At 40.8% G+C, this 24,552-nt stretch overlaps 1 protein-coding gene across 3 annotated transcripts in view; it reads left to right on the forward strand.

Annotated features, from left to right (window-relative positions):
- DCLK1 (doublecortin like kinase 1) overlaps positions 1–24,552 on the forward strand; it is a 256,342-nt gene that overhangs the window by 160,095 nt on the left and 71,695 nt on the right. For all 3 annotated transcript variants that reach the window (XM_064441013.1, XM_064441011.1, XM_064441012.1), the window contains exon 5: positions 13,317–13,433. In XM_064441013.1, coding sequence (XP_064297083.1) covers positions 13,317–13,433 — 117 coding nt within the window. The remainder of the gene's footprint in view (positions 1–13,316; positions 13,434–24,552) is intronic.

A 24,552-nucleotide genomic window follows, 5' to 3' on the forward strand; every position in this document is an offset into this window, starting at 1 on the left:
TAGCACTATTCCTTTCCCCCTTTGCCTACCCACTGCTTGTTGATTACCATTTAAGCATCAGCTGCATATTAAGCTGTGATCCTTGCTTCAAACATTTACAATACAGACTGCTTCAGAAGAGGGTGTGGGCTAACATGTTTTTAATTGGTTGGCTTTTATTTTGGGGTGTTTTTTTTTTCATGACAGCTTTTCTTGAACTGGGCTAGCATGTGTGAATTTCTGTTTTCGTTTTGGTTTTTTCATCTGGACATGCCTATATATGGGTTTAAGAATGAAAGACGTGTGTCTAGGGCAGATTGAGTTGTTGAAGATGTAGATAGAGCCATGCCTCCTCAAGCAACTCTAGCATTGCAAAATCAGTTTAGATCTGTCCAATGAGAGTGAAAAAGGACATAATCCATGAAGTTGGTAAGAAACGTCTTCTCTCACTATTAAAGTACATCATATAGTTGGTTTGGAAGGAACGTACGTACATCTTAATGGTATGAGAGGATATTAGCCAACAAGATTCTGAATTGTCTGTGAAGGAGAAAGTCTGAATATTTTGGGAGATACCAATTCTGCTAATGCCCTGCTGAGAGAAATTCTTAAAGCTAATCAGTCTGACTTTTGAAGACAAATAAAAGATTTATGTCTCAATAGTCGCCTCACTCAGGAAATGATAATGATTTTAATTCAACCATTAAGCAAGCACTTTTCCCTTGCTAAAATGTTCTTGGACTTTCAGTCAGTTTTACATTAGAGTGCTTCTCTTCCTTTTACTTGTCTTTCAGCTAAATCCAGACAGAAATGCTGACAGTGAAAAAAATTTTGAAGTACCTTCTATGAGTCATACTAGGAAGACTTAGTCAAAAGAATCATAGAAGGGATCTGAGAGGTCCCAAGGGAGAGGACCTCTTATACATAAATTGACTTTACAGGTTTCTGGATAACGTATCTCTGTGAAGTTGTAGTTAGGGAAATTCAACAAGTCCTCCACATGATCTGTTCCAGTACTTCCTTATCCTGGCAGTTGAAAACACATTTCCTCATGTCTGAATTAATCTACCTTTTAGAAACTTAAGGTCGCTCTTCCTTGACCTATTTGTGATACAACTGATATTAGGAATTTATTTTTTCTTCCTTTTGCCAGTCTATTAAGCATTGAAGGCTGCTATTTTGTCTCATCACTTCTTTTCTGAACTAAAGATCCCATGTATATTAGTTATCCTTCATTGGTCATGTTTCCCAGAGTTCTGATCTTTCTTGGTGTTCTCGCAGCCCTCTGAAGGTGAAAGCCTTGTTACTAAATGGGAAACACAGAAGTGGATTTGTTGTGTTAGCTAACACTGCAGTAGCCCTGAGGAGAACACAATAATTCAGGTGTCCTCCACAGAGTGCTTCTATTTATACCAGCAGGATGATGCTGCAATAGTTGGCTTCAGATGCAGACCCACTGCAAAACTTATGTCCCTGTTTGCAGAACTGCTGTATGACATTTATGCAACTGATTCTTGTAGTGAGTTGGCTTCTACCTTTCTTCTGTTGCTTATTTTTTCCTGGTTATAGTACTTCGGACTTGTTGAGTTCTGTCTTTTTTCTGGTGACTTCTCCAGTTTTCAGGACTCTTCCAAATACCATTTATGTTCTTCTACAGTGCCTACAGCTTTACCCATGGTAGTGTCATCTCCAGATTTAAAATGCATACTCAGCTAATTAATAAAAATATTGACTAGTACCAGGCTCAGAAACAAAACCCTGGTGAGCTCCTCGGTTCATTCTCTCCTAGTTTGACAATAAACCATTGGCAACTACTCTGGTTTGGTTTTCCAATACCCATCTTAAAAGCAGTTTCTGTTGATGGTATTTTCCCAAGCTGTGGCTTGGGTTTCAAAATCCCGATTATAAAAGCTCATCATCTCTACTGTCCCCCCCATTATCCTGTTATAGGAAGGCTACTTTGATACAGCTTGTTCTTGACAGAACTATTCAGACTATTATATATAATTTTTGTATTTTCGAAGCCTCAAATTGTTGTTTCCTTTATTATTATGTATTCTCACAGAATCACAGAATGTTTGAGGTTGGAAAGGACTCTGGAGGTCATCTGTTCCCACTGCTCAAGCAGGGCCACCAGGAGCCAGGTGTCCAGGATCATGTCTAGATGGACTTTGAATAGTCCCAAGGCTGGAGACTCCACCACTCCTCTGGGCAACCTGTGCCAGTGCTCAGTCCTCCCCAGAGAGAAAAAGTGTCTCCTGATGTGCAGAGGGAGCCTCCTGTGTTTCAGTTTGTACCCACTGCCTCTTGTCTTGCCACAACCGAAAGGAAAGGGGCCTGACTCTGTCTTCTTTTTCCATAATCTCAAGTTAGGCTGTATGTTCTGCAGCTCTCAGTTTTCTGATTTGCCCCAGTTTTAAAGATTGGCAGTTGCTTTGACTTTTTCTAGTCTTTTCAGGACTTTACTTGTCCTTCACTATTTTCAAAAATGTATTGTCTGGTAGCTGAGAGATTGTCTCAGGTGTGCCCCTGAATATTCTTCACATCTAGCTAATTTGAAAATGTTATCTAAGGATTCTGTCTAACCTATTCTTTTGTCACTAAGGTTATCTGCCTGATTGTGGTTAGTCTTTTTAATGAAAATTGAAACGAATAAAAAAATTAAACAGTTGGCTTCTCATATTCATCTGTTTTTAATGGTTGGTTTATATTTCTATGTTGTTATTTTTGTGCAAGACTCCTTGCTAATCTAACTAATTAGCTGTATAAGTGCCACAGGAATTTGGTTTGTGCTTAACCGTTGTGACTATAATCTTAATCCGAGTATAGTTTATTTTTTCTTTGAAGGAGAAAAAAGGCCTTTAAAACTTAATACTGCACAATAAAGTTGTTAGACTGGTAAGTGCATTACAAATATGCAGATTTACTTGAGAAAAAGCATCAAAGCAGAAATAAATAGGACAGTTTAGATACATATTTTCTCCCTCACCACCAATCAGTTACACAGAAAAATCTAACTTCAGGGGAGCTGGTTAAAATGTGTTAACTGTTTTGAATGGATGTTTCTCAGTAATACCTTTAGCTGATGCTTTCCATGTGAAGCCGATGTTCTGCAAATGGGGACCTTTTACTTTTCCAACTGTGGAAAGGTCTTGAGCTTGTAAACTTCCAAAGCAATCATTTGAGATGGAAGATGGTTGAAAACAAGTGATACTTTTCAGACTGCAAGTAATAGTACCAAAACCCCAGAATTTGTTGGACTGCAACATTGTCACTTCTTTTAAGCTGGAATAAAAAAAAATATGATGGAATGCCTGTGTACTTGATGCTTAGGATTTTGTTAATATTTACCATATGGATTGGATAGGAGGTCTGTTTATTCTCAAAGTACAGAACAAGATGAATTTTAATACGTAACATGACAAATATTATCTCTTTGTGCTGAACAGGAAAGCAAGCCATTGATCTTGCTGAACAGAAAAGTTCAGAACTAATGAATTTATACCATCCTCTCATTTCATCTCCAATTGCATGAATAGTGTCAAGAAAAATGCCATCCAAATTGTGCAGATAAAGTAAGGCACTTCAGTGGTGAATTTTTCCCCTAACTTCACCAGGGGTATTTGAGGTATATCTGCTGTTAGCGTATGGTACGGTAAACAAGCTTTTCTCACAGAAAGAAAAAGAAAGCCATAAGCAAAGGCAGGACACATTTCTTTGTTTCATGAAGAATAAAGCTGAGGCCACAAATAAAAATAATACAGTTGATCACAGTTGTAATCAACTGTGTCATCTTAAGCATTTCCAGTTAAAAGTAACTTTCTGATATTTTGGTCAGTAGAGCTAGGTGGTAAACCTGGAGAAGTAGGGGAAGGGTTCTGAATATAGGGGCAAACTCATGAACATTTGTATCAGTATTGGAACAGCTTGGGTGAAGTATATTGAGCAAACAGTGATAATTAAAATCTCTGAAAGTGAACCCGAGTATGTGGCAAGGCACACAAGACATGCATGTTAAAGATTACATGTGCACTAGCGGTGTGTTTTAGCTCATGAAGAAATTCCTATTTTGACTTAGTCTTCAAGTTTCTTAAAAATAATTTCTGATAATGTAATTTCAGTTTCTAAAATTAATATTTTACACATGCAAATTCATTCACATAGATTCAGTAGGAAATATTTAAAATTAATTTAGGCAAGCAGGTTTTGAAGATGTCTTCTAGTTTTGGCTGTCTACAAATGAGGAGTTGGAAAATAATTAGATATTGTGCCTTGTCAGAGTAGCTGTTGCAGCAATGAAAAAAATTTTTTAACTCCTTATTATCACTTCTGTAGGGTGGAATTTTTCATGATAGCAGATTCCTTCTCTGTTGAAAAGTAAAATTTAACATCATAGTGTTTGTATAGCCAAAATATTAACAGGGAGGTTTGTGTGAGATGGTTCTGACAAGAAGTTTAGCACTTGGAGAAGGCAAGAAGATAAAATCTAGTCATACACAGTAAGATCATGAAATACAGCAAAAATCTTGTGTTACTGTTTGAATTGAGTAAAAGACCCCATCTCCATCCAAAGATACTGATTCTAGTTAGGGTATGTTCACCAGTACTCAAAATCTATAATTTATATCTGGTCATTCATGAGCAAGATTCATCTTTTCTAACTTACAGGTTCCTGAGATAGGTCACATAAATTAACATCTTCCATTGACTGTAAAAGGACCATGGGGTAAATAGGTCATATGTATGCATCATATCTTTAGCTGTCTGGTACTATATGAGTTCAGTCCTGCCAGCAGCGTCTTTAAGTAATGTAGACAGGAACATGTTTGAAGATAAAGTAGGAAATACTTGAAGCAACATTTTGATTAAACATAAAATCTATTTACCTTTTTAGAAAAACTTTCTGGGTGACTTCACTGGATTTAGAAACAATTTAGGACTTTGAAAGTTATACATTAGAGCAGAATGAGATATTACTGATAATACATGAATTCACTAATACCTTCCTTATTTCTAATGTACAAGGCATTTTTGGAGTAATACCTACATCTGAAAGCATTCTTGGGCTGGGTAAACTATTTGCATTCCTAAGAGCTTGCAAGATTCTCTATTTTATTGATTTGCAATAAGGCATAGATGGCTTTAATTGTTCGTCTTTATTGTATGTAGCTTTTGCCTTGTCAGTGAATACTTATCCCAGTTTCATAATTGGAGAATGATTTTTCACATAAAAGAAAATCTAGCTTTTTTATATATTTTATACCCCAATCAAAGCATGTTCCTTGGGGAAAAAAAAAAAAAAAAAAAAAGAGAGAGAGATTTGGGTATTTGCTACCACAAATATTCAGTGCACAGTTGAAATAGACAGTATTCCTAATCTGTATCATGAGTGGAGGGCTGGTTACTGGTAAGAAATCAAATCACAACATTAGATGTGTCAGAAAACCATGCATTTACAGTGACAGATAGCTTAGTGCATGGGATAAAACTTTAGGATCTTGTATTCTGTGCATACATCACTGTCCATCTGCATCAGGAGCACATTGAACAGGAAAGCATGCAGAACAAAATTGAAGTAGGCATAACCATGACGATAGAAGATTTGAAATCACTTAAACCTCTGTGAAACACCCTATATCCCTTTCATTTCTGGAAACTGTATGATAGTTACCCTTTTGAACATGTTGTAAGTACAAGTCATAGCTGCCACTGATTCATGAGTAGGGTTGGGTGAAGTGCAGTATATATCAATGCCACTAGACAGGATGGTACCATTTCCTCTTTGCTGAAGAGAGCGAAACTTAGTTCTGCAAACAGAAGATTACTGGTTTTAATTGAAGGCATGAATGCAACTGAAAAGTAAAATCTTATTAGCTGCATTAAGAATTAGCAACATGGAACAAATTGCTCTTAACATTAAAAACTAAAATCGGTACTGCATTTGGGGTAACGATCTACTGATTGGCTTCAGGACACTGCTAGTGAGGCTAATGTCTTTAAGCAGTGGTAAAAGGTACCAGCCTAAGGCTTACAGTAAAGTGGCTTACCAACAACCACAGACATCCTTGATCCTCCTCCTTGCTTATCTGTAGGATACAGCTGTTGCTGAAACCAAGTTAAATGTTCTCGTCTTAGAGAAACAGATTGGCAGGGATACCGAAAAAATAAATATCTATCCCTAACACAAGGACCACAAAAAAAGGCAAAACACAGCAGAAAGTGATATTTTAGCCCAGAAAGAACTCGTGAAGGCCATATAGTCAAGTTCTGAGTAGCTGACAAGTAAACCTTTTTGATCTCCTGGTAATTTAGATAACCTTTCACGGTCCTCTCTAGAAACAAGTTAAATTTGTTCATTTTATGACACATTTATTGCAGATTAGTTACTCTCTGCTGCTTTCTTTCCATTGTAAAATCTAATGAACATAGAAGCTAATGAAACAGTTTGGAAATGGAACATCACAAAGCTGGAGACTGGAGGCGTTATGATTCTGCGTGCTAGCATCCCTTAATTACCTCATGCTTACATTTTGTACATTCGACAACAGGAAGAATCAAGAGCTCACAAGTAAATATTTTGGGGTTGCTCCTAGTGGTACCAGTTCCTACTGCTCATTGACACCAGCGTGCAATCTCAGGAACTTTGTGTTCCTTATCTTGTCCCTGCAGTGTCTCAGTGATGTCAAATCATGGCCTTGGGATATTTCCTTTTTTCTTCTCAGCCTTATTGTTAATGTCCATTAAATGCCTCAGACCTCTGTGGTAATATTCCATGCTATAAAGGGATTGCAATGTTACATTCTTAGTCTCACTGCCCATAGTCTGTACTTCTCTCTCCTACTTTGTAGTTCTGTCTGTAGTTACACAATAGAACATCTTATTGCAAGATGTTTTGGCTGGGAAAACATTCTTATTTATCTGGTATTCTGAGTTGGAAAGCAATAAAGCCTGTGATCAGACCTTAAAGTTGACCTTCTTTTGCTTCACGTTACCATGGGTATCATAATTTTGTTCCTTTAATCTTAGTCAGTTGATGGTGAGAGGAAGGACTGGGGCTTCGTGATACATTTCTTTCCTCACTGAACAAACTATAGAAACACCTGGTGTTTCTTCTTGGCTGAACATGCCCAAATGAGTGCAAAAAGCAGTATAACTCTCTTCTGTCAGGAATTCAGATCTATTTCTGATACAGTTTTGGCATCGAAAGAAAATCAGGGGAAAAAATCCTCTTCTATTTCATAGTTTACCAAAGACCTGTTTATAGTTATCAGAATACTGTTGATGAGGAGAAGATACGTATTTATTTCCTTACCAGTATAGATTCTGTGTAGAAAACATGGTTTTAAAAAACAACCACTTTGGCTTTTTTTTTCCCTTCCTCTTTATCTACACATAGTTTTCCTACAGCAACAGGTAGATTATGGTAATGGCTTAAAGGCAACAAGCGGTGGTTGTGTGGCTTCTGAGTGGGATATTTGCCTGCAGTAAAATTTAATTTTTGAAGCTAAATGTGGCAACAGAATTGCATACATAAACTGAGGCCTATTCGCAACAAGAAGCATACATTCTGCCCATGACTGGAAACCCCTTTAGACTCTCTATCTAGTCTTGCCACAGTTTTTGAAGGCGTGGGTTGCATGACCCTGATGTGTGCAGTACTGAAAGCTTGCCCATATGCTTTTCTGCAGGCCATGCTGTAGCCCATATCATTTATGAAGAAGCTTGTAAACCCATAGGAAACATGGCACTTGACAAAATTTACTCTAGGGTTCGCAGTGGTATTCAAGCAGAGAGCATATATGCTCACTTGAACTATGAACTTTTAAAACTTCATGACCTGCAAATTATTTTTGAGAGAAAAAGTAAAATTGTGCCAAAGAAGTTCATAACTGAGCTTAAAAGTGTTTGTACAAATAGTAAAATAGGGAAAGAGAGAAATTTTCTGTGACACAGACTAAAGAGAAAAGTCATTCTGAGAGCAAATGCTAACAGCATCCAGGGCTTTATAAACAGGAGCGGAGCCAGTAGAGACAGAGTTAGACCCCTCTACCCAGCATATGTGAGGCCACGTCTGGAATACTGTGTCCACTTTCAAGTCCCCCAGTTCAAGGAAGACACAATTAAATTGTGATGAGGAGTTAGGGGAGGACCATCATGATGGTGGGGGGCTGGAGCACTTGCCCTGTGACAAGAATAGGCTTACGGAGCTGGGCTTGTTCAACCTGGGAGAGAGATGTCTTCAGGTGGACCTACCAGCATCCCCCAGTGCCAATGGGGCAGCATCTGTTCTTCATCAAGAAGATGGAGTGAGGCTTCTCACAGTGATGCATGGTAGGAGGATGAGAGATGATAGGTATATATTGAAACAAGAATTTCGGACGGGATATAAAGAAAAACATTTTCACTATGATGGCAGTCAGGCACTGGAATGGGTTTGCCCAGGTAGGCTGTGCAATCTCCATCCTTGAGGATTTTCCAGAAACAACTGGACAAAGCCGTGAGAATCAAAGAATCTCAGAATGGTAAAGGTTGTAAGGGTCTTCGGAAAGTCGTCTGGTCCAACTCCCCTGCTCAAGCAGAGCCACCTAGAGCAGGTTGCCCGGTACCACGTTCAGACAACTTTTGAATGTCTCCAAGGATGGAGATCTCACAGTCTCTCTGGGTAGCCTGTGCCAGTGCTCAGTCACCCTCACAGTAAAAAAGTTCAGACAGAAGCTCCTGTGTTTCAGTTTATGCCCATTGCTTCTTGTTCTGTCACTGGACACTGCTGAAAATAGCCAGGCTCTATCTTCTTTGCACCCTTCTTTAAGGTATTCATATAGATTGATAAGATTCCCTGAGTTTTCTCTTCATTAGGCTTTACCATCCTAGCTCCCCCAGCTTTTTGTTGTATGAGAGATGCTCCAGTCCCTTAACCATCCTTGTGACTCTTTGTTGGACTCTCTCCAGTATGTCCATGTCTCTCTTGTACTGGGGAGCCTAGAACTAGACACAGCACTCCAGGTGTGGCCTCACCCGTGCTGAGCAGAGGGAAAGATCACCTCTCTCGACCTGCTGGCAACACTCCTCCTAAAGCAATCGAGGATACCATTTGTCTTCTTTGCAGCAAGGGTGTGTTGCTGGCCCGTGGTCATCTTGTTGTCCACCAGGACCCCCAGGTCCTTTTCTGCAAAGTTGCTTTCCAGCTGGGTGACCCCCAGCATATATTGGTACCTGTGGTTGTTTTTCCCCAGTTACAGGACTTTTGACTTCTTGTTGCACTTCGTGAGGTTCCTGTCAGCCCATTTCTCCAGCATGGCCATGTCCCTCTGGATGGCAGTACAGCCCTCTGGTGTATCAGCCACTCCTCCCGGTTTTATGTCATCAGCAAACTTGCTGAGGGGACACTCTGCCCCATCATCCAGATCATTAATGAAGATGTTGAGCAGGACTGGAGCCAGTGTTGACCCCTGGGGTACACTGCTAGTTACTAGCCTCCAATTAGACTTCATGCCACTGATCGCCATCCTCTGGGCCCAGCCATTCAGTTTTCATTCTACCTTACTGTCTGTTCATTAGGCCCATACATCAACAACCTGTCTATGAGGATCTTGGGGCAGATGGTGCAGATGGTGTTGAAAGTCACACAGAAGTCCAGGTAGACAATAGCCACTGCTCTCCCCTTATCTACCAAGGCAGTCATTTCATTGCAGAAGGTTATCAAATTGGTCAAGCATGACTTCCCCTTGATGAGTCCATGCTGACTACGTCTGATTATTTTCTTGTCCTTAGTGTGCCTTGAAATAATTTTCAGGATTCATTGTTCTGTCACTTTCCCAGGGATTGATGTGAGACTGACCTGTCCGTTTTCCCTGGGTACTCCTTTCTGCCCTTTTTGAAGATAGGAGTGGGATTTTCTGGGTCTTCAGGCACCTATCCCAATCACCATGATCATCCAAAGATGACAGACTTCACACTGACATCAGCCAACTCCCTCAGCAATTAGGGACCTATTGGGTCCCATGGACCTATGTACATCTACTTCGCTTAAGTATTCACTAATCTGATCCTCTTTCACCAAGGGCAGACCTTCCTTTCTCCAGACTTCCCCTCTGCTTCTGGGACGTATGATTCCTGAAGGCCCGTCTTGCTACTAGATACTAGAGACCAAGGAAAAGCAGGCATTCAGTACTTCAGCCTTTTCCATGTTCTGTGTCACCAGGACCCCTGCCTCATTCAGCAGTGGGTGCACATTTTCTTTAATCTTCCTTTTGTTCTGTATGTATGTAAAGACACACTTCTTATTACCCTTGACACCTCTTACCAGATTCAATTCCAGCTAGGCTTTGGCTTTCCTAACTGTTTCTGCATGCTTGAACATGATCTGTATTCCTTCCAGGTTACAACTGGCTTATCCATACAGACCTCCTGGCATTTTTACCCAACTTCCTGCTTGTTGAGATGGTCTGTTCTGGAGCTTGGAGGGGGTGATCCTTGAATGTTAATCAGCTTTCTTGGGATTCTCTTCCCTCCAAGGCCTTATCCAATGAGACTATTCCAAGCAGATCCCTGAAGAGTCCTAAGTCTGCTCTCCTGAAGTCCAGGACTGTGATCTTGCTTTTCGCCCTGCTCCATCCTCTCACAATCCTGAACTCCGCTATCTTATGGTCACTGCAGCCAAGGCTGCCTTCAGCCTTCACATCCCCAGTGACCCCTTCCTTTTTGTGAGTGTGAGCAGAGCATCTCTCCTCACTGGTTTCTCTATCACTTGGATCAGGAGGTTGTTACTGATGTTCTCCAGGATCCTCCTGGTCTGTTTATGCCCTGCTGTGTTGTTCCTTAGGTTCGTTCAGGTGTCCCCCAAGTGTACCAGGATTGAATGTGAGGCTACTTCTAGCTTTGAGCAGGACATTGGGCTAGAGACCTTCTCATATCCAGCCTGGATTATCCTATGATCCTGTGATAATTGTTCATTTCTCAAATTATCATTTGAACAGATGATCATCTGTGTTTCTTCTCCAGTGATGAGAGATTTAATATTCAGCTAGCTGTGAGAGGTGGCTTCCTCATAGGATAATATGCCACTAGTATAGGGATACTCAAATAACAGGTCATGTTCTATATGTAGCCTGTCAGGATAATTTGCAGAGCACTCCTGACATCACCCTTTCTAAGGAGACTGTCAGGAGTGAGGGGTGGTCAAATGCCCTAAGGGGTGCTGCCAGCCTCTCCTTTAGTACCACTTTCTGCCTGGTCCATTCTAATGCTTTGAGGGACAAATTCAAATACAGAATCTTATCTCTAACCTCATTCTAATTCTGGGTGCTTATAAGGTATTCAGAGAACTTGAATGAGTATTAATACTTGTAATAAGATGAGAGTTAAGGTTTAGTGCATAGCATGAATTGCAAGAAATGAATGCAGATAATTGTTTTCTGTACATGCTGGAAACAGGAAAGCTTTTTATATAGTAAGGTATATTAAAGTAGCTGGTTCTTCATGGGCTTTTAAGTTTTTCTGCTAAGCAAATGACTACAGTCTAATTGTTTTAGCTTGACTGGGTCATTCTACTTTAGTCTTTTTGTTTATTGATCATTAGAATATTTAGTTCCCTTCCCAACTGATTCCTGTGAATGGGGCCCACACTGGGATTACATCTTAGTTTTACATTGTCAAACAAGTCGGCTGTTAGGTGTTGGGACATTTTAAGTCTTTGTTTACAGAAAGGTTAAGAACCTGTTTGCATTCGACATGTATAGACAGTTTCTGACACAGCAGTTTATGCCAATACATCAGTGCAAGGTTCCTGCTGTAGTTACCTAGTGAAATCTAACTGAAAGCTTTAATCTAAATCCTCCTGTTTTCAGTTGATAATTTCCTCTTACAACAGAGTAAATGTTTTTTCTCCATTTCCACTCATCATTCAGTATTAAATGAGAATAGTCATCAATGAATCACATAAAATGTCAACAGAAAGAAATTAGCTGCTTTTGGGCATTAGGAAGGTGCGAGAGTTTGGGAAGAAAAACTTCTTTGGGAAACCCAGGATATTTCTCTGGTCCCCTCTGCTCTCAGCTGTGCTGGATGGTCCCTCAGTAACGCATCAGTTCTTGCTTCCTTCAACAGCTTGACAAAAGTCAAACAGTTAGGGCAGCCAAGAGAAATACACTTCATGACATCATTCTCTGGTGGATATGTTTAAGTTAATTAGTTATGCTCAGTTTTATTTCTTTGTTCTCTAATCTGTCTAAACTGTGTTACAGGCTCCACTGATCATCTGGAAGACTAAATAATGTGCAGGCTTGTACATGGTATTTTCTGACTAGGGAGAAAAAATCCTTGTTTATTTCTCTTAACCTATGTTGAGGAACCCTAACCATGGGAAGAAAATGGGGAACAGGTCTGATACAGAACTAAATGTTTATTGATATATTCTTACAGAAGTGAAGTATACTGACATCATCAAGTGAAGACAGTATAAACATTGCTGCAGACTTCTAATTATATATTGGCTAAGAAGTGGAAATCCCTTTTTTCCCCTGACTGTATATGATGTCTGGTGATTAATTTAGTATCCATTATGAGTGCAAGACATCAGCGTTATGCACACTAAGTTCTTTTATCCTCAGGCCAAGAATCATTTTGCAGGCATAATGCAAGAATGCCTACAGAGCTGTGTGGGTGTATATAAACTCTAACCTGAACATCTTGCAGTGTTCTCAAGTGGGAGGGTAATTTTGCCTCTTCATTGATTTTACTGATGCGTCTTATGAGCAAGTAGTGCCATTTCCCTCAACCTGTGATGAATTGCGTGTGCTATACAATGTGGGCTGTTGCTCACCAGAGGATTAAGCAGGAGCAACAAACCTGCTTCACTTTCTTCAAACCTCTCATGAGTGGCAGACACCTGCGTCATCTTGCACAGTCTTAACATTTTGATATATAAAAGCAGCCTTCCCTTTCTTCTAGAGGAGACTGCCTAGGTTGACAAAAATGCTTACATTGCATTTGGATCATTTACAAAAAACCCACTGCGTTACTTGTGCTGAAATCTTCAAAAGCAAATAAATTTTATGTGTAGTCTCAGCACTGTTAAATTAAGCTGTCCTAAGTACCTGCAGTAACCATGGTATCTAAAAGTCTGGATTACTGCAGCAGTTCTTTGTCTGGGATGTGGTACATACTGTACTTGGATTTTAATTGAGCCATTTATACAGATTTTATATTTTCCCATAAAACTCCTCAAGATGAATGAAAACAAGTGGGGGCTACATGTTTGTACTTTTCAGTGGTCTTTCTGTTACAGAATCTTGCTGACTTTCCTAATTGCTAACTTATACAGTTTCTTTGTCTTTTAGAATGTCGGGTGGTGAAATCCACTTCCTATACCAAAATAGCTTCAACTTCACGTAGGAGCACCACCAAGAGCCCGGGCCCATCCCGACGCAGCAAGTCTCCTGCTTCTACCAGCTCAGGTAAAGAAAGCAAGAAATCTTTCTTAACAACAGCCACCAATCTTTCAGTACAATTGGCAATGTGCTTAAAATTTTATGTTTCTGTGAAAAATATTGTTTGTATGAAAGAGTTGATAGTAAAAATTAACTTGTTTTCTCAGTTGCATCTGAGATGGAGTATCTTCCTAGTACAAAATAATTCTTCAGTGTTTTATAATACCATCATACCCTGGCATTACCACAGTTCATTTTATTTTATTTTCCATGCATGATTTTACTGCCAATACCTAAAGACTGACATAAAGAGGTATTCTTTGTACTAGGAACTGAATAAGCACAGTGCAGAAAGTAGTCCAAGTTACATGGCGTAGGATCTGTGTCTGCAAAAGTTGATTTCACAGTCTTTTTATTTTGTTTCTGAGGGAGTTAAGAGGCAGCAGGGAGGAAAGGATAGGTTTGAGACAATGAGGATATTGAGGAAAGTGGGGCAGGGCAGAGAAAGAATGCAATTACAGATGTGAATGTGAGGTGCAAAGATAGCTGAGGAAGAAATACGTTGGAGTTGACCTAACAAGCCAGTGGTACAGGCTGGAGAAGACACAACAAAAAGGTTTAAAAAGTTCTGTCTGAAGGTCTTTGCTTTGGCTGCCTTTGCAGCTGCTGCCACTGAGTAGTCTATGACTAGTTTCCCCCTGCAGCTTTTTCCCAAGCAAAACAAATAAATAATAAAAAAGGGCATTAGATGATTTGCCAGTGTTGGTGCCTGAAAGTACAAATAATACTGGGTGTGGGCCAGTTGAGTAAACCCAATCCAGCATTTGTAGCATTGCTTGTGAGTATGGATTTTGCAAGAGGCAAGCATTAGAGCCATCTGAAAGCTACCTCACTCTTTCTGCTGTAAGTCTTCTGCCAACAGGGAAGCTAACATCTTACTGGGACCTTCGTCCAGCACCATAAGGTCTTTATGGGGAGGTGGTGATCAGAATGACTTCAAAGAGGGGAGGTGTGGACCAGCTGGAACCATATTTTTCAAAAGAAGACTAAGCTGAGAAAGAAACCCTAGGGAAGGAGGAAAATGGGAGAGACACAATGAGAGAGAGAGGCGTAGGCATGGGTAGCAGTGCTGGGAGGCAATGTGCTTCCTACACATTCTAAGAACAGCTGAAATGGAGAAACCTGAAAAGAGGTAATAGGAAGAAGTATCAATTGTGAAGAACAAGCCCAGAGTAGCTTTCTTAATCATACATTGATTTCTTTGTAGCTTTCTTTGTAGCTAGGTGGAACAGAGTTCAATTAACCTTTAGCAAGGGAGGCCCTGTTTGGTGTGTGAATGTTATGGAGTCTCTGGTTTCTTCTAATGAATATTCGTTTGGGAATACATGTAATGGGCACTGAACTGTATATGTTCATTTCTATGTGAAATAACTGTCCTGCTATGCATAACAAATGTTTCTGCCATGGGACTAACAACACTTTTGCCATGTTGACTATGTGACACCATGTTCATTTTGGTCCTGAGAGAAACAGTACCATTTTTACTTAAACATGCAGGAGAAGTGTAAGTGAGAAAATCTTAATTTCCTGCAGTTCAGTTTTACAGGGTCTGAGCAGAATACCATTACATGTTCAATCACTGAAAAGATCAGGAGATTATTTTGCAGCTTGTGAAAAAAATGAATGTTTTCATTATGGCACAATAATAATTAATATATCATTACATTTATAACAAGAAAAGAAACAGTGTAGTGGAAATATTAAAAATGCAAACCATTTTGTATGGTTTTGTGCTAATGACCGATATACCCATCTTAAAAATATCTTATGTAAAAGCAATAAATTTGCAGGAAATAAGCACATAGTAGTTAGTCAAAAGATGGTCCATGTCCTTGCCTCTTTGACATAATCATTTGGACACTGTACTTAAGATTTTCTTAGAGAAAGACATCAGAAAAGCCCTACAGGAAAGTATAGGACGCAGACGAGTGGTAGGAGCCTGGGTGAAGAACTGACTGAAGGGCAGGGCTCAAGGGCTTGTAGTGAATGGGGCTAAATCTGGCTGGCGACCAGTCACCTGCGGTGTTCCTTAGACCTTAATTCTGGGGTCCGTTCTGTTCAATATTTTTATCAATGATCTGGATGCAGGAGTTGAACAAACCATTAGCAAATACTAAACTCGGAAGTGCTGTTGACTCTCTTGAGGGACAAGACACCTTGCAGAGGGATCTAGATAGATTTGAGCAGTGGGCAGTCATCAGTGGCATGAAATTTAACAAGAACAAATGCTAGATTCTACACATAGGATGGAGTAATGCCGGGCACAAATGTAAATTGTGAGAGGAGTGGCTGGAGAGCAGCCCTGCAGAGAGGGATCTGGGGGTGCTGGTTGACAGTAGGCACAGTATGAGTCAGCAGTGTGCCCTGGCAGCCAAGAGAGCAAACTGCATCCTGGGGTGCATCAAACAGCATAACCAGCCAGTCAAAAGAGGTGATAATCCCACTATATTCAGCATTGGTGTGGCCTCACCTTAAGTGCTATATGCAGTTCTGAGCCCCACAATTTTAGAAGGATGTTAAGGTACTCAAATGCGTCCAGAGGAGGGCAACAAAGCTGGTGGAAGGGCTAGAAGGCATTTCCTGTGAGGAGCGGCTAAGGAATTTGGGTTTGTCTGGTTTGGAGAAAAGGAGGCGGGGGAGTGACCTCATTGCTCTCTACAGCTTCCTGAGGATGGGAAGTGGAGAGGGAGATGCTGATCTCTTCTCCCTGGGATCCAGTGATAGGACACGAGTTTTAGAATGGATATTAGGAAGCATTTCTCTACCAAAAGTCAAACAGTGCAACAGGCTTCCTAGAGAGGTGTTTGATGCCCTAAGCCTGTCAGTGTTTAAGAGGCATTTGGACAATGCCCTTAACGACATGCTTTGACTTTTGGTCAGCCCTGAAGTGGCCAGGCAGTTGGACTAGATGATTGTTATAGTTCCCTTCCAACTGAACTATTCCATTCTATCCTATTCTGTTCTATTCTATTCTATTCTATTCTATTCTATTCTATTCTATTCTATTCTATTCTATTCTATTCTATTCTATTCTATTCTATTCTATTCTATTCTATTCTATTCTATTCTATAACATCTTACAGCTTAAAAAGTGTAAACAATTGAAAATGGTTCTATAGAAGTTAATTTTAGTGGGGAAAATCGATCTGATTTGGCTGTCTGTACCTCGTGTGTTTGCTTTCTGCAAATAGTGAAGTCAAATTGTTGAATGTTACAGGAAGCCTACTTCCAACCTTACATACGTATTACCTGCCTAGTGGATGAGGAAAGGCTATGGATGTTGTCTACCTGCACTTCAGCAAAGACTTAGACACTGTCTCCCACAGCATCCTCTTAGAGAAGCTGGCAGCATATGGCTTAGACAGGTGTACTCTTCACTGGGTAAAAAACTGGCTGGATGGCCGAGCCTAGAGAATCATGGTGGACGGAGCTAAATCCAGCTGGTGTCCTGTCACAGGGTGTTCCCCAGGGCTCAGTGTTGGGGCCAGTCTTTTTTAATATCTTTATCAATTATCTGGATGAGGGGATTGAGTGCACCCTCAGTAAGTTTGCAGATGACACCAAACTTGGTGGGAGTGTTGATTTGCTTGAGGGTAGGGAGGGTCTACAGAGGGATCTGGACAGGCTGGATCGATGGGCCGAGGTCAACTGTATGGGGTTCAACAAGGCCAACTGCCAGGTCCTGCACTTCGGTCACAACAACCCCATGCAATGCTACAGGCTTGGAAAAGAGTGGCTGGAAAGCTTCTTGGTGGAAAAGGACCTGGGTGTGCTGGTTGACAGCCAGCTGAATATAAGGCCAACATCAAAGAATCATAGAATTGTTAAGGTTGGAAAAGACCCTTAAGATCATCGAGTCCAACCGCTAACCTATCACTGCCAAGTCCACCACTAAACCATATCCTCAAGCACCACGTCTACCCTTCCTCTAAATACCTCCAGGGGTGGGGACCAAACCACCTCCCTGGGCAGCCTCTTCCAATGCTTGATAACCCTTTAGGTGAAGAAGTGTTTTCTAATATCTAATCTAAACCTCTCCTGATGCAACTTCAGGCCATTTCTGCTTACCCTATCTCTAATAACTTGGGAGAAGAGACCAATACCCACCTCCCTACAACCTCCTTTCAGGTAGTTGTAGAGAGCAATAAGGTCTCCCCTCAGCCTCCTCCTCTCCAGGCTAAACAACCCCAGCTCCCTCAGACGCTCCTCATAAGACTTGTTCTCTAGACCCTTCACCAGCTTCATTGCCCTTCTCTGGACATGCTCCAGCATCTCAATGTCCTTCTTGTAGTGAGGGGCCCAAAACTGCACATAGTACTCGAGGTGCAGCCTCACCAGTGCCGAGTACAGGGGCACGATCACCTCCCTGCTCCTGCTGGCCACACTATTCCTGATACAAGCCAGGATGCCATTGGCCTTCTTGGCCACTTCAGCATGCTGCTGGCTCATGTTCAGGTGGCTGTCAACCAACACCCCCAGGTCTTTTTCCACCAGGCAGCTCTACAGTCACTCCTTCCCAAGCCTGTAGCGTTGCATGGGGTTGTTGTGACTGAAGTGCTGGACCCAGCAGTTGGCCTTGTTGAACTTCATACTGTTGGCTCCGACCCAATGATCCAGCCTGTCCAGGTCCCTGTGTAGACCCTCCCTACCCTCAAGCAAATCAACACTCCCACCGAGTTTGGTGTCATCTGCAAACTTACTGAGGGTGCACTCAATACCTTCATCCAGATCATCAGTGAAGATATTGAACAGGACCAGCCCCAACACTGAGCCCTGGGGAACACCACTTGTGACTGGCCACCGACTGGATTTGTCTCCATTCACCACCACTCTCTGGACTTGGCCATCCAGCCAGTTTTTTACCCAGTGCAGAGTGCACTTGTCCAAGCCATGAGCAGCCAGCTTCTCCAGGAGAATGCTGTGGGAGACAGTGTCAAAGGCCTTACTAAAGTCCAGGTAGGTCATCCTGGCTTGTATCAGGCATAGCGTGGCCAGCAAGAGTAGGGAAGTGATCATGCCCCTGTAGTCTGCACTGGTGAGGCCCACTTTGGGTACTGTGTTCAGTTTTGGGCCCCTCGCTACAAGAAGGACATTGAGATGCTGGAGCATGTCCAGAGAATGGCAACGAAGCTGGTGAAGGGTCTAAAGAACAAGTCTTATGAGGAGCGTCTGAGGGAGCTGGGGTTGTTTAGCCTGGAGAAGAGGAGGCTGAGGGGAGACCTTATTGCTCTCTACAACTACCTGAAAGGAGGTTGTAGAGAGGTGGGTATTGGTCTCTTCTCCCAAGTTATTAGAGATAGGGTGAGCAGAAATGGCCTGAAGTTGCATCAGGAGAGGTTTAAATTGGATATTAGGAAAAATTTCTTTACTGAAAGAGTGGTCGAGCATTGGAAGAGGCTGCCCAGGGAGGTGGTGGAGTCACCATCCCTGGAGGTGTTCAGAAATCATGTAGCCATGGCATTTTGAATCATGGTAGTGTTGGGTTGATGGTTGGACTTGATGCTCTTAGACGTCTTTTCCAACCTTTATGATTCTATGATTCTATTTACATCAATATTACTGTCATAAAAGGAAGCAATATTGTACTAAGTGGGTACTTGCCCTCAAGAATTGTTTTGAAAACACGTAAAACAAAAACAATCAATAAATAAATTTTTAAAATATGCAATTTGATATTAGACAGTGCATTCAAAGAACAACTGTGGAAAGAAAAAGTAACACTAACTCTTAGGTATCGTTAGACAAAAAACAAAGTTCTCCCATGAATGCAGACAATATGTACAGAATTCACTATTCTGCTCTCCAGTAGGCCTACAAATGCTGCCTATTTATTGGAATTTAGTACCCATGACAGTAGCAGAACAGAGAAATTACCAGCTACTGCACATATGAGCAGGTAATTTTTCCCATGTTGTTTACATTAAACATCTCAGTATTAGAGAGTCTCCTAAATGACCAGTGCCTAAGTAGAAGTTATGCTTTTGTTATCATGTTGTTAATGCTAAGTGTGTGTATATATATATTTATTATATACTTTTAAACTGCTTTCAGTTAATCTTTAAACTACTGTTAGGGATTTTTCTTTCATTAGGGATAAACATAAAAAATACTTGAGAAAAATAGTAGATTCTTTGCTTAGATAAAAGGCAATACATACACCTTCCGAAAATAAAGTTGTATCATTTTGTGAACAGTTGTATCATAAAAGAAAGTTGAGAAAAGTATGGATAAAAAGCAGGCAGAAAGCGTTATTGATGGTGTACCCTTGAGAAAAAGGAAAGCGAGCTGTATGGAGAAGAGCATGTTGATAATTAGAAAAATTCCTCTTGTTTGATTCTTGCTGCATTTTGAAAAGTCTGTGTATTCTTGCTATGCAAAAGGGTCAGATGCCTGCCTTAGTCATCAATTCATGCCCGTATCAAGATAATACACATGGATAACTACATTGGCCAAAAAAGGAAAGTTGCATAGACAAAGACCATATTAGAAAAATGCAAAGATTTCAAAGTTGCATATTAAAACTGATAAAATGAAGGGATATCCTTGAGTTACCCTCAATTCTCTCCTGTGTATGGTGTATATATATATATATATATATAGTATGGTATATATATAGTATGTTATAGTTTTTAATGTAGGTATTCAGCATTATTTTTTTTTCTCATCCAGCACAGGATAGCTGATTTGGATTCATCATTTTTAGAGTTAATGAAGGTACAGTCTTTGGGTCACTTCCTCATTGCTAAAGAAATGGCTGTGTAAATGAGGCTAGGACATGTAGACAGTATGCTTTGGTTTAAGCACTTAAATACCATCCACAAGAACTCTTTCCCTTCTTTGACACAGAACTTCAAGTAGTAAGTGAATTAAGCCAAACTTTGGATTGTACTAAATGTTTATAAATGCAATGAAGTCCATGAGACCCTTATTGTGAGCAAAGTAGTGGTATGGAATTTCCCAAATTTGTCCCAATAGCTTCTGAAGTTGCTTAAAAATATCAACAGGATTATTTTGGGGGTTTGGTCAGTTTGGTGGTTTTCTTTAATGTCTGTGTCTCATTTTCACATATCTAAGTTTGGAGCAATACCATTTTACCAAAACTAGTGCTTTGAAGGTAAATTCAGTAATGTCAACAAATTATTTTTAGAGAAAATCATGCTTGAAGGCCCTCACCCCTAATGTGTAGAGATTTCTGTTTCAGTCTTGCCTTGCCGTGGTGGCCCCTGACTATGTGCAGGAGCAGGAGAAGGACCCTGAGTGTCCCATCTCCTTGGCGAGCCCCCAGCCACTGCTCCAGAGAACCACTTCCCTCATCATCTGATCTGGTACTGGGGGCAAAGGGCTTTTAGTGACATTCCCAAGGGTCTTAGGTAACTTTCACCCTTTGGAGGTGCCTTTCTCCCTCCATTGCCTGTAAAGGCAGCATCTTTGGCAAGCCTTAAAGTCCCATACAGAACCTGCCATAAGAACACTGTCAGGCTTTGCAGGTACATAGAATCACAGAATCACAGAATGGCAGGGGTTGGAAGGGACCTCTGGAGATCATCTTGTCCACCCCCCCTACTTGAGCAGGCACACCTAGAGCAGTGGGCACAGGACTGCGTCCAGACGGGTTTGAATGTCCCCAGGGAAGGAGACTCCACAGCCTCCCTGGGCAGCCTGTGCCACTGCTCTGTCACCCTCACAGGAAAAAGTTTTTTTCTCATGTTTAGGTGGAATTTCTTGTGTTCCAATTCGTGGCCATTCCCCCTTGTCCTGTCGTTGGGCATGGGAGTAACGGCATGGGAACAACAGGATAAAAAACAGTGTCCCACAGGCTCTGGGACCCACCGCTACAGCAGCGGGGAGGAAGGGGTGGAGCTGCAAGTGGAAAGCAGGCTGCAGGGTTGCAGACAAAGACCCTTAGTGATACCAGAGGCTACACTAGTGCTCACTGCCATGCAGGTTCAAATCTGTACCCTGGTTAACTGAGGGCAAGGAAATATGTGTCAGTCTGTAAGGGAACGGGAGACACTCTTCACCCTTTCTTGAGCTATACAATCTACAGTGAGCAAAAAAGATCCATCTGCTTTTACACTGTTTGTTGACTTATTTAAGAGCAAAATATGCCTTTTTATAGGTGGTGGTCACCTTTCTTCCATCCTTGCTTTTTCCTTTTTCTTTTCATAACAGAGCATATGTTTAATGTGCTTATATTTTCCTGGTATATTTTCCCTGTCTCCTGAAAGCAGATGCATCCTATTTTTATATAAAAACACAGAATACTTTTTTTCTTAAAAGAGTACATTCAAGCTAGGAAGATCCCTGGTAAAGGACTGACTTCTCCATTGTTATATGTTTTGTTCAGTTTTTTATTTACACCTGACAGTGTTTCAAAACAGTTTCAAGACAGACAGAAATCTCACTGCAGGAGGATTGCTTTCTGGTTTTTTACAAATGCATTTGAGGTATTGTCTGCTTCAAAATGCTTTCAGTCCAAATAGAGAAGAGAAGCAGGGAACAAGGCAAAGAAGAGAAGCAGAGAAAGGTATTATGACCTCCCAGACAGGCAGACGGCTGAAGTCTGATTCCAAGTGCAATAGATAATCCTCCTTCTATTTAATTTTCCTGATGTCTTCTTAAAGCCTGTAAAACATTTTGATGTTTTATTTTTTGTTGGCATCAAATATTATTCCAGAAAGGACATTGTGAAAGAGACGTTGAATTTCAGTGAGACCGGGTATCAGCCTGTTGCTGGTGACTGAAAATTATGAATGTCTGATGGCTATTCAGTAGCTGTCGGCTTCTGTCCAGCTACCAATTAACACCATTGGTGGCAGCCTCAGCAGAAGTGAAGAGGCAACAGATTCAAAGAAAGCAGTGCTTACTTCTTCATGATCATTATTTTTAATCAAATCAAGAGCAGCATGAGACAGCTGGAATTATAGTACATTCAGTCCATTAAATTAAGGAAAGATACTGCATTCAGGTGAACTCTGTTTTAGCCTCTGAAATCCCAACTCTAATTTTCAGAACTTGCTCTCAACAAAAGTAACTACTTTCTTTTTTTCTCAGTTTGAGCACCTCCTTTGAAATTATTTCCTTCTCACTTCTCCTGCCCTCTGAGCTATCTCCTGTTGCCCTGAAACTATCACCCAAAATATTCCAGATGCTTGAAATCTTATTTTTAACAGCAATTCAGGTTTGGTGTTAAGAAATGTTGTTTAGGAGTTTTAGTTATTTAGTGCGAGTGTGCCTATTTCAAGAGTAGCTGCCCTGAAATGTATCTATTCTGAATGACAAAGGGAATGTGTGAAGCGTGTGAAGAATGGACAGGGTAGGTTGTATTACCAAGGGCTGTGTGTTGTTTTTTTTTTTAAATTGCACCTGGGCAAAGAAATTGTGAAGCTACATGTCAAACTAAAGCCTGATCAAAACTGTAGATCTTCCCTAAAGAAAAAAGTGGTTTAGGATATGGAAATTGGATCTTACTGAAGGCTTCTCTAGAGCAGATGCTTGTGCTTTTCTCAGCTAGTTAGAAAAAAGAGGTAGATCTGTTCCCCTGCAAGAAGATATGTTTTCATTTAGTTTGATAGTTCATCCCTAGGCCGTTATCCAAAAACAACCCTTCGTCAACCACCTGACTCAAGAAGGTCTTTTGGATCCCAAAGGAAGGAACATGACATATCATATCATCTTTGGCAAGGTCACATGTTTTTATTCACACTGTTATAGGTACTCGGCTGACAGATATTGTAATACATATGCTGAAACAAAACTTTCCTGAAGCCAAGAGTACAAACCCATGGGAATGATGGAGTCATCCTACAGACCCAGGGATTTCCAGATGATTTTTACTTTGATCCTGGCTTCCTTTTAATTTTTTATTTATAGTGTTTGTATTTGATACTAATAATTTAAAAATTAAGTTTTATAATTTTATAGCTTGTAGTAAAAATCAAGAGTTGATAAGAGAAATAGATTTGGTTAGGCTGAATAGTTTAATCCTCTTAAAGGATTAAAAAGTTAAATGCTGAATGAAGAAATGTCCTGAGTTTGTACTCCATTCACACAGGTTGATTTGAGAATCCTAGCCTTTCCAATTAGGCAAATCAGTTCAAAAGAGAGATTTTCATTAAATCTTACGTACATGTAGATGCTCTCTAGATTAGGTACTACATGAAATTAGCAGACAAGATCATAGATATCAGCTGTACTTTGATGAAGTGCAGAGGAAAAACAAGAGGCACTTACCCACCTTCTGAGGCTACAAAAAAATTGCTTGTGGATTCCAGGGAATTGTATTTTCAAGGAAGGATCCTGTCTTCTGAGATCTCAGGCATGTCTGCAGTATCTGTGCATCTGTAGCATTTTTCTGCTTGATAGTGCAGACACAGCTGGCTTCAGGTTGAGGTAGAAGTGCCATCATAGTGGTCACTCCATGGGGATCAGGGTGGGCTGAGCATGTGTGGGTTTTACAGTCCCTGCTGAGCTCTGCATGGCTTGGGTTACATGTTGCATCTACCACAGGTACTGATGACATACAGGGACTCAGGTGTTCGTGGCTGCTGGGATGGGAACGTAAACATGACCTGAGCATGATCCCTTCTGCTGACATTTCTAGTCTGTTGATCTGTTGATGAGGTGAAACCTCTGTATGGGTCTGTTAAGCCTTGCCTTCAATGGCAGAAGGATGTTCTTTTTGTATCTGCATAACTTCTTGACATAAACTTTAGCAAAGGTTGAATGTGAAAAGGGCAGTTTAGCACCAGTTAAAATGAATGCAGTACTGGTTATTTGGGATTTTTGTCAACCAGTTGCATGCTAAGGGAAAATCTACAAAGCCTTGTCTTTACTGAGGAATGATTGTGAGGGTACTTGCTTAATGTGGTGCTCTGGACAAGCTCTCTGCTTTGCATTGAAGACAAAGATGAGGATATCTATACAAGTAGAATACAAAGGCAGAAGGAACGAAAAGGCAAGGTTTGGGTTGTTCCCTAACTACTTTGTACCTACATAATCTTGAGACAAAAATGTTGTTCTGGAAACGACAGTGGCAAACTACAAGAGGAAGCTAGACAAGGTCAAGTAGTGATCTCACATCACC

This window comes from Phalacrocorax carbo, chromosome 1 (genome assembly GCF_963921805.1).
Source record: "Phalacrocorax carbo chromosome 1, bPhaCar2.1, whole genome shotgun sequence".
Lineage (NCBI taxonomy): Eukaryota > Metazoa > Chordata > Aves > Suliformes > Phalacrocoracidae > Phalacrocorax > Phalacrocorax carbo.